Source organism: Corvus brachyrhynchos, unplaced genomic scaffold (assembly GCF_000691975.1).
Source record: "Corvus brachyrhynchos isolate BGI_N302 unplaced genomic scaffold, ASM69197v1 scaffold166, whole genome shotgun sequence".
NCBI lineage: Eukaryota > Metazoa > Chordata > Aves > Passeriformes > Corvidae > Corvus > Corvus brachyrhynchos.
In genome coordinates, this window is record NW_008239671.1 from 1,108,018 (window position 1) to 1,118,540 (window position 10,523).

General features: G+C 53.6%; 1 protein-coding gene across 1 annotated transcript; it reads left to right on the plus strand.

Moving 5' to 3' along the window:
- The first annotated feature begins 2,066 nt into the window (after nucleotides 1–2,066).
- On the plus strand, nucleotides 2,067–7,053 carry MAVS (mitochondrial antiviral signaling protein). Its single transcript, XM_008639867.2, has 6 exons — nucleotides 2,067–2,196; nucleotides 2,307–2,487; nucleotides 2,841–3,058; nucleotides 3,445–3,976; nucleotides 5,028–5,182; nucleotides 5,654–7,053. Exons 1-6 carry the CDS (start codon nucleotides 2,080–2,082, stop codon nucleotides 6,308–6,310), a joined length of 1,860 nt encoding a protein of 619 aa, XP_008638089.1. The 5' UTR covers nucleotides 2,067–2,079; the 3' UTR covers nucleotides 6,311–7,053.
- Nucleotides 7,054–10,523: the final 3,470 nt, after the last annotated feature.

Consider the following 10,523-nt stretch of genomic DNA (forward strand, 5'->3'; position numbering starts at 1 on the left):
CCCGCCCCGGTCCCGCTTCCCAAAATTCCGGAGTAGGAAATTAACTATAAACAAAAAGGTTTGGTGGGATACTACGGGAAAGCCGGAGAGGAACTCTTAGTAAGGAAATGCAGCGGCAGGACAAGGAGTTAACTGTACAAGTGGAAAGAGAGGGAATTTATATTGGATATTAGGAGGAAACTTTTTACTGTGAGGATGCTCGACTGGAACTGGTCACCCAGGGAAGATGTGGATGCCCCAACGCTGGCAATTTTCAAAGCCAGGTTGGATAAGGCCTTGAGCAACCTGGTCTAGTGGGGGTTGTCCCTGCCCGTGGCAGGGTGGCTTGGGACGATCTTTAAAGTCCCTTCCAAACCTTTAATGTTCTATGATTTTATGATTCTATGATTCTGTGATTCTATGAACAAAAATTACTGGGCGCAACTGAGCGAGTGGCTTTTGTTCTTCATGTGGTAAGTTTTGATCATCACAAAGATCTCTTCTTAGTTAGAAACAACCCAGAAATATGATCTTTTTTATAATTTAGAGTGAGGAAAGCTGGCTTCAATTAATTAAAATCACAGAATGGTTTGGGTTGGAAGGGACATTAAACACCATCTCGTTCCACTCCCTGCAGGGACACCTTCCACTATCCCAGATTGCTCCAAGCCCCATCACCTGTGGCCTTGGACGCTTCCAGGGATGCGGCAGCCACAGCTTCTTGGGACAACCTGTGCCAGTGCTCACATGAAGGAGCATGTTCCTCATATCCAGGTGGAATTTCCATCAGTTTCTGCCTTTTGCCTCTTGTCCCATTGCTGGGCACCACAGAGCAGAGCCCGGTCTCTGTCCTCTTGGCACGCTCTCTTCAGATATTTATACAGATTAGTGAGGTTCTTTCTCAGATGTCTCTTGCCGAGGCTGAACAGGTGCAGCTCCCAGAATCACAGAACCACAGAATCCTGGGGCTCAAAGGGACCTCTGGAGATCATCCAGTCCAAGCCCCCTGTCAAGGCAGTGTCACCTGGAGCAGGTGACACAGGAACACGTTTGGAATATCTCCAGAGAGGCAGGATCCACGACCTCCCCGGGCAGCTGTTCCAGTGCTCACCCTCAACACAAAGAGTTGAGGTGGAACTTTTTGTGGTTTAGTTTATGGCCATTAGTCCTCGTCCTGTCACTGGGCACCACTGGAAAGAGTCTGGCACCATCCTGTGACACCATCCTGGAGATATTTATACGGATTGATGAGATCCCCTCTCACTCTTCTCTTCTCCAGACTAAACCAGCCCAGCTCCCGCAGTCTCTCCTCTCCTCACACTTCCATCCAAGCCTGAAGACACAAGGCATGGGAGACAAGCAAAAAAGACAGCCAAGCTTCCTACCTGATGGGGATCATCCCTATCATGATGAGGGGGAAGATCATCTTCATGTAGGGCAGGGGTGACATTCCAAACCCACAGAGGATGAGGAGCTGCAGGACCTGCAGGCCTGTGAAGTAGTGGATCTTCCTCTGGGGAACTCTGCGGATGTAGTGGGTCGGAGGATAAGCAGTCTGGGAAGAGAAGAGCCACATGTTAGACATGCAGGGATCTGCTCTTGTGGCAGCAGAATGGGGCTTTGGAACACCAGGGTTTGAGGGCACAGAGCCACGTCGCGGCCTGCGGGCCGCCATTCCCTGTGGGAAGGAGCCCTATGTGTTCCCCTTTGGTTTTTCCATTGCTTTTGCGGGATTCCAGCCGTGGCCCCTGGTGCTTGTGTTGGCCCTGTCGCCTGTTGTGGCCCTGGCGCTTGTTATGCCCCTGCCGGCAGGCCGGCCCCCAACCCGCCGGCTGAATCCAAACAAGCAGAATGGGAATAAACACAGGATGGGCGATAGTAGAAAGAAGCGAGGTTTGTGGAAATGAAGCTGAGCTTTGAACTTTAACCCGAACGTCTTCTCTGCGTGTTTTCCGCCTGGGATTTCCCCTGTCTCATCGCAGTGTCTGTGCCAGGGTGCGGGTGCCTATGGAACAGCTCCAGCTTCTGGAGACAGCCTGAGCTTCACCAGCAGCCTCTGCTCACGTTAAGTCTCTGTCTCTCTGCAGGTGCTGAGCCAGGATGGGTTTGGCTGAAGACAAAGTGTACATCCACATTACGAAAAACCTCAAGAAGTTTGGGGCTATCCGAGTGGCGTCGCTGGCCGATTCCCTGACCTGCCTTGTCGATTCTGACAGAGTAATTTCCTTTTTTGCTGAGCTCTGCCAGGCTCCTTCCCCAATGGGAACATAGAGTTGTCTAACCTCTAAGCTAGACCGTCTCTTAGATGCCCTGTGTGTTTTTTCTAGGATGAACTCCTTGCCCGGGAGGAGACACGGGGCAACCAGGCAGCTGTCTTTAGGTTTTATCAGCACCTGAGGTGCAGGAAGGGCTGGGTACAGGATCTCATCCAGGCACTGCACCACAACAACGCAGGGCACTTGGCCGATGAGCTGCAGGAAGTCTATGACACCTGGAAACCTCGACCTCGTATGTAGCCTCATCCTCCCTGAGTGTGCCCCGGGGGGCTGCTGGAGGTGGGGACACAAAGTCGTCTCTGTCCCTGCCTTGGCTTCCTAGGGTGCTGGAGGTGTCTGTGACGGTCCCAGGGATGTTCTTCACTGTGGTGACGTGTTTGAGGATGACAGGTCCATGTTTGAAGGTGCTTGAGTTGGTGGTGGGCTGGGGTTGTCACCTGAGGGAAGATGGAAAGATGAACGAAGGAGTGCTGTGGGTTTGGCTGATGTGGGGACAGAGCAGGGACGCACACAGAGCTGCCTCAGCCCCACACTTATCCTCTGCTTCCTCAGTTTTTCCCACAGTGATCTGCTTGTCTCCTCCAGGTCCCTCAGATTCTGCTGCTACCTCTTCCCTTCCCAGTGATGCCCCTCCCACTGTCAGTGCCCAGACACCATCCCTGGGGCCAAATCCTGCCCCAGGTGCTCCGATGGATGAGCAGCCATGCCGAGACCTGCCTGCTGGTGACCATCCACCTGTCCTGCCCAGTGCTGCCACCCCCAGGAGCACGGACCTGGAGGCCAGGCTCCCAGTGCAGGAATCGGTGAGCAGGGCACGCATTGGATGGGGACATAAAGGTCCCTTTTGGACCTTTTGATGGGGTGTGGGAAGCCCGTGGTAGGGCCAGGCTTGTTCAGGGCCACCCCAAGCAGCCTCTCACTGCTGATCAGTGCTGCATCTGATAACTTACATCTTATATTTGTCCCTGTAGCTGCTCCCTCTCTTGTCTCCCTCCATGGGGGAAGTGCGGGTCTGCTTTGCCAGTCCAGGCTTCTATCCACAGCCCCTGACTATCGGGTGGGTGCCAAGGAGAGACCCCAGACCCCCTTCATAACCAGCCTCACAGGGGTCACTGCTCAGGGTTTGGAGCACCCCCGTGGTTCCAGACCCCCTCATCTCAGTGATTTAACACAGCTCATTTCCTTCCAGCTCCCCAAAAAACTCCCAGAGCAAGAGAGTCCCCAGCCAATTCCACCTGGGAGCAAAGTCCGTGGCGGAGTGAGCGGTGGGCACAGTGGAGAGGGGAATCCCTCGCACCCCGCCGGGGCTGTGCCGGTGTCACCGGGGACCCCAGAGCAGGGCCGGGACTGGCTGAGCCGCCGGCCAGTGTGTGTGGACAACGGGTTTTTTGGGAATGCCAACCACCTGCACCGCGGCACACCGGGCCTGGCCGTGGGCAGATCTGTTCCATCGAGGGATGCAGGTGCCACTCACAGCCCCGAGCAGCCCAGAACTGAGCCTGAAGAGAACTCAGATATCTCCACAGAGTCACCGCCACGGCTGGAAGGGGCCACTCGTGGTGTGGGGCAGCAGCCCCCAAACTCAGCACCAAAAAAGCAGCCTGTGCCAAGCTCTGGGCATGGTGAGCCCATGGGCAGCTTTGTGGATGTGCGCAGCCCCCTCCTCATCCAGGAGCAGTTTGATGCGGAGAAGAAGCTGCAAGGGCATCAAGGGAGTGGAGGTGGGTTTCTGTTCTGGCAGAACCAGGTAGCCACTAGGGAGCAGGAGGTGCTGCTGAAAGCCCCTCACAGCAAGAAAGAAATTGGGATTCTGAAGTGTGTCCAGAAAAGGGAATGGAGCTGGGAAGGCTCTAGAGCATAAGTCTGATGAGGAGCAGCTCAGGAAGCCGGGGGGGCTCAGCCTGGAGAAAAGGAGGCTCAGGGGGAACCTTCTCACTCTCTACAGCTGCCTGACAGGAGAGGGCAGCCAGGCTGGGGTCAGGCTCTGCTCCCAGGTAACAAACAGCAGGACAAGAGTAAAGTTGTATCAGGGGAGGTTTAGATTGGATGTTAGGGAACGTTTCTTTTGTGGAAGAGGTTGTCAAGCACTGGCACAGCTGTCCAGGGCAGCGGTGGTCACCATCCCTGGAGGGACTTAGAAGCTATTTGGATGTGGCACTTGGGGACATGGGTTAGTGGTGGCCTTGGCAGTGCTGGGGGAATGGTTGGAGTAGAACAGACCAGACTCTTTCATTTGGAAGGAACCTACAACGATCATCTTATCCAAGTGCATTTTAATTCTTTTTTTTTGTCAGTGCAGCAGCTTTGGGTGTGAAACTTCTCCCCTTCCCCTAGTTTGTAGAGATGTTTGTGTCCTGCATCTGGGGGAATTTTAGCATCTCCTGCATCTCTCACCCGTGGGCTTCATAGAATCAGGATAAAGCCCTGCCCTCCACTCCAGGGTCTCCGGGAGGAGAGACACCCATCCCTCCCAGCCTTTTCACCCCCACCATGTGGGGTCAGCCCCTCCTGGCTGGGGGGACATGGAGTTCCAGGAGCCTTAAAAGCCTCTGTTTCCCTTGGTGCTCCCCAGCCCTGCAGCCCACCCTGCATGAGTTACCTGCAGCTGCAGGGAAAGCTGAGGTACCACAGCAGAGCCAGGGCACTGGGTCCTGCTCCCTGTGCCACCCCCTCAGCTTGGGGACTGTCCTGTCACGGTATCCTTGAGGAAGAGCAGATCTCACCTTTTAGGCCTCCTGGTTAATACAATGTACTTTGTTTTCTCCCTGACAGGTGCTTCAATGGAAACAGCTACCCTGGTTGCTACCCCTGTGCCCAGAGACACTTTCCCATCCCGTGACACCTCTTTGAAGGCTCTTACGCAAGAGAAGAAACTGCCCATTGGGAGTACAGCCAGCAGCACCCCCTCTGTGCCACCGAAGGAGGAAGTAGGTGACTTTTCCTCTTGCCACTTGCATTCGTTCGTGTCCTTGTGAACTCCCCCTGGTTGGGAGATTTCTCTTGCAGTGCCACATGAGCTGGTGATGAGTTTATTCAGGGATGTTTTTTCCCCCACTGTGTTCATGTTACTGTCCACACACTGTGTTATGGAGCATATGGGAGAAGGGAGCCAAACTGTTGGGCTTTGACGCCTTATTTCCCCTCCTTGATTTGCCAGTCAGTCTCCTGGCTTCCAGGTGCTGTTTTCCACTGCTCTCTTCACTGCCTGGCTCCCCTTCCTTCCTGTCTGCCTCCCTTCTTCCCTCGCTCTTTCACTTCGCTGTTACCTGTGACCCAACTTTATTAGTGGCAGGTGTGGGGACTGAGTGTTGAAGTGGGTTTGTGTGGGACCTGTGTGCCCAAGACTAGGCCAGTGGGTGCTTCCCTTGGCACCCATCCCCTCTCCTTGTCTCCCAAAGGTGGTCCCGGCCTTGGCAAACCCTGTCCTGGGCACAGCTGTGGTAGGAGGCTCCAAAGACACGGCTGGGAGATCGGCTTCCCGGGGGAGCTCTGCCACGAACGTCTGGGTGCCTCACAGTGATGAGAGGGATGAGGAGCTCAGCAAGCCAGGCATCCTCATGTCCATGCCTCGGGGCAGCCCAGAGGTGGCCAGCAGATGCCCAAGCTCTCAGGAGCCCAGCAACCACCGTTCCACCACCTCCAGTAGCCTTGGCCTCAGCAACGACCCAATCCTGGTGAGCAGGGATAGCCAGAGCTCAGGAGGAGCATCCCCCAGTCTCTCCTTGGTTTGTGCAGACCCGAGGGAAAAGGAGGCATCTGGAGCAAGCAGAGACTCCTGTCCTGCTCTGAGCTGGGACAGCACCTCCCTGGGCACCCATGAGGTCCATGTGGATCATCACCCCAGCACCCAGCTTGGAGCTGGCAGTGATGGAGTCAGTCCCCTTGGAAGCTCTGTCAATTTCAACTCTGGCAGTGGCCATGATGCTGCCACCAGCTCACCTCAGGCCAGAGTCCCAAAGGGGGACAGCAATGGCCTGTCCCTGCTGTACATCCTTCCAGCTGTTGGCATCATTTCTGCCGTGGCATTCGCGGTGTACACTCGGCTGCGGAAATAGTGGATGCAATGCCATGACCGTGACGCAGCCAGGGGAATTCCTCTGGCAACAGGATTTTGGCCAACGCTTTGAAGCCTGAAGAATAGCAGGGGGGCAGTAGGGGCGTTGTTAAATCTTTTTCTGGAAGGTTCTGCTGGAAGAGGCCTTGGTACATGATGCTCTTGGCTTTGGGTCTGGTCCCTCCCAGTTCCCAACCATCTTCTTGGCTGTAGCCTTCTCATTTTACACACATGGAGGAGAGGATCCTGCTCCAAAGTGATCCATTGAGTCAAAAAGGAAAGCCCTCATGGTGATTCTCCATGTCTTCCTTGTTTGGTCCCAGGAGGCCTCGGGGAAACTGGTGATCCAAAGGGTGACCTCCAGGTCCCTTTGTGCAGTGCAGCCAGGACAGGTTGTGCTGATATCCTGGAACAGCAGAGCTGATTTTCTTGGCTCTGCTCATCTTGGCTTGAAAATGTGCCCAAGGGTGCACGCAGCAGCCTCCGCCAGACGTCTCATGTTCAGTTCGCCTTACTTGGTGTCTCTGGCTCTGCTGCAAGGACCTTTGATGGTCTCTGCTGCTCCTCCTGGAATTGCTTCATGCAGCACTGACCCTGGGGATAAACATGAGGGTCAGGAAAGAGTTGCATCTAACCAGTGTTCTCAAGGATCAGCCCCATTTCACCCCCTCCAGGCAGGAAAAGGGGTTTCTGATTTAAGAGGAATGTTTCAGGCAATGCCAACATTAAGCAGACTTCGTCCCACAAAGGCTTGTTGGGTGTCTTTGATTTTTCAAGCTGGATTTTTTGAGCCTGATTGGAAGGGTAGATGGAGTTCTTGCCCTTCCTGTTACCTGCTGCTATGGCATAGGGGTATAGGAACTTTCTGCTCAGGCTGGACACAAATGGGATCAGCTGCACACTGCAGGGAGACCATACCAGAGTCTGAGATGCTCTGGGGAGACCTTGTAGCACCTTCCAGTGACTTAAAGGGCTTGGAACAAACTGGTCTAGGGGGAAGGTGTCCCTGCCCATGGCAGAGGGGTGGGATGAGATGCTCTTTAATGGCCCATTCTGTGATTCTAAAATACAGTAAAGCAGTGAAGAAGCAACAACCTGGAGTAGTTAACGTTGCTCCAGGTTGCTCTGAGCCCCATCCAACCTGGCCTTGGACACTTCCAGGGATGGGGCAGCCACAGCTTCTCTGGGCAACCTGTGTCAGTGTCTCACCACCCTCACAGGGAAGAATTTCTTCCAGTATCCCATCTAACCCTGCTCTCTGACAGTGGGAAGCCATTCCCCTTTGTGCTGTCATTCCAGGCCCTTGTCCAAAGTCCCTCTCCAGAGCCCCTTTAGGAAGGGGCTCTAAGGTCTCCCTGGAGCCTTCTCCAGGCTGAGCACCCCCAGCTCTCCCAGCCTGACTCCAAAGCAGAGGGGCTCCAGCCCTCAGAGTTTCTCTGTGGCCTCCTCTGGACTCACTCCAGAAGCTCCACGTCCTTGTTACGTTGGGGCTGCAGATCTTGACACAGCACTGCAGGTGGGGTCTCACCTGAGTGGGGCAGAGGAGCAGAATCACTTCCCTCATCCTGCTGTGTCCAGGAACTTACTCCTCCTGAATTCCAAAAAAAACTTTCCAAAATCTGCTCTTCCTGCTGGCAGGGAGCAGGAGGGAGCTCAGCCCCCTGGGGCCTGGCTGCAAAGTGCAGCCATCACGCCTGGAGCTTGGCCTGGGGTGGGAAAGGTCCATCAGCCCTGAATGGCTGCTCCTCCCTCCCAATACTTTCGTTCTGCCCAAAAGTCCAAGAAGTGCCTCCATAAAACTAAGGACAACCAGTATATGCAAGAGGGAGGTGTTGATTTTGGTGTGTCAGGGCTGCTTTCCAGAAGAGCTTGAGGTGTTCATCCCTTGCTCAGTGCCCAGTGCTGAAGGAGAAAGGGACAGTCCTTTAAACACACTCTCTGCCAGGAGAGGGAATGTGGGAGCTGCTCTTCCTGTTAAAGATAAAATGGTTATTCCCTAACAAGAGGGACAAAAAGGCACTTGCCTTCTCCATGCTTTCTGTAATCCAGGGGAGATCCATGAGATCCCAAACCAGCCGCATCCATACCAAGGCCCTCTTCTCTGATGCTTTACTTGCCTGTGAAATTCTTCCCATGTTTTTCCATACATTTAAGCAACAACTTGTATGCTTTGCCTTTTCATGTCAGATTTCTCTTGTGAAACAGCTGGTTTGTCACCACCTCAGACTGGGGAAAACACGTGTTCAGGTCGCTGCTGTGAAGTGCCGGGATTGTCACAGTTGTTCTGTAGCACTTTAAAGCCTCATTAGCAGGAGATGGTGCAGGAGGGAGCTGTGTCCCTGCACATCTTTTACTAACAGGCCAAAAAGCCTTTTACTAACTATAATAAATTGGTTTGATGCTTCACACTTGACTTCTTGTGATTTGTTGGATGAAGAGCAGGAGGTTGATGATGCTGTGGCTGGAGGAAACAGTCTGAAGGGCTCTGATGGCAGTGACACAGAGAGACAGGCCATGGTGCCAGGAGGAGGTGACAGGGTTCAGGGGCAGCTTCCAGACCTCCTTTTGGAAAAAGCACAGGTCGTGGTCCAGAGGATGCCCACCACAGCAGGTCTTTCTGTTGGTGGTAGGATGCCCAGGATGAAAACAGGGAAGGTGGTTCCTGAGGCAGCCAAGAGCTGAGCAAGTCAGGATGTTGTCACCAAAGAGGAACTGGACAAGTTCTGGGAGGAGAAATGCACCAAGCTGCAAAGTCAGTCCCCTGAGAAACTGTTTGGGAGAAACAGCCACAGGGAACTGTGGCCAGAAGGGAAAGATCCTCGGGACTGGATGTAACCAGGTGGACACAATGCACAGATGTGTGCTGAGCTTGGTACCTCACCAAGGCCAGGATCCTGCTTCATCCATTATCCAGAGTCTCCCAGTTTCTCATGTTGAATTCTATCCCAGCATCCTGCACAGAAAAGGGGCATGTTTTCCATACTGGGCTGCCTTAGCCATGCTGGGTTCAGCTCTGGAGGTGGTTGCTCCCCAGGTTTGTCTTCTTGTCCCCTGAACAGCTCTGACATGCAGTGTGCCTTTTGGGGGTAAACAGGAAGTTTTTGGGATGGAACAGCCATTTCCTGTGCCCTCTCCATGCTCCTGAGGGCCCTGCTTTGTCCCAATAGCTGAGATACCCCATGAGCTCCCCTTGCTTTCTGCTCTCCCTGAGCTCTTACAGCCCAGGTGTGTCAAACACATTTATCAGGGGTTGAAAATACTCAGAGCTTCGGGCAGCAGAGCTCAGCAAGTTCCTTTTTTTACCCAAATGAAGGCAACACTGCTCTGAAGGAGGTTATTTGTGTTCAGAGAGCTCATCCTTTATCTTCTGTCACTGCCAACCCCATTTATCCACTTCCTCCACTCACCCAACAGGATATTAAAATACACCAACTAAATTTGACTGATCCCTTTGTCCTGTTTTCACCCTGGTGTCCAGAAATCAGCACATTCTCTCGGGAATTATCACACCTTTGTGGAATGTTGGTCACTGATCCCTCCAGTATCAAATTAATGCCTGAGGATTGCGGTGAGCTGAGATTACCCCGGGGCAGGTGAGGAGCACCCTGGGTCACTGGGCTGCAGCTCCATGCTTGGTGTGCTCTTCGTGTGCCAGACAACAATTGACATTTCACACGGAAATCTCCATCGCCTTACAGTGAGAGCTCTTACGGCATCCTGTAGTCTGGGAATCTGTGTTTTCCTTTCAATTTTCATCCTGTTGGTTGTTCCTTACACCCCTCTTCATGGATGCCTCAATTTTTCTGCCACCTGCGTGTTTCCTGCTGTGGTTGTTGATAAACATGGGATCAGGATTGAAAGATCAGAATGCATCCACACTAGAATTATGGGATGTAAAGAAGAGCTGAGGATTTTAAGATCTTAGGAAGAAATTCTTCTCTGTGAGGGTGGTGAAGCCCTGGCACAGGGTGCCTAGGGAAGCTGTGGCTGCCCCTGGATCCCTGGAAGTGTCCGAGGCCAGGCTGGACGGGGCTTGGTACAGCGTGGGATAGTGGAAGGTGTCCCTGCCCATGGCAGGGAAGGAACTGGATGGTCTTTAAGGTCCCTTCCAGGCTGTGGGGTACAGGCTCGCCATGATGGGTGGCAGACCCGCCCCATGCCATGTGCATCGCTATCTGCATATGCAAATAATATTCAAAACAGCCCCTCCGCGC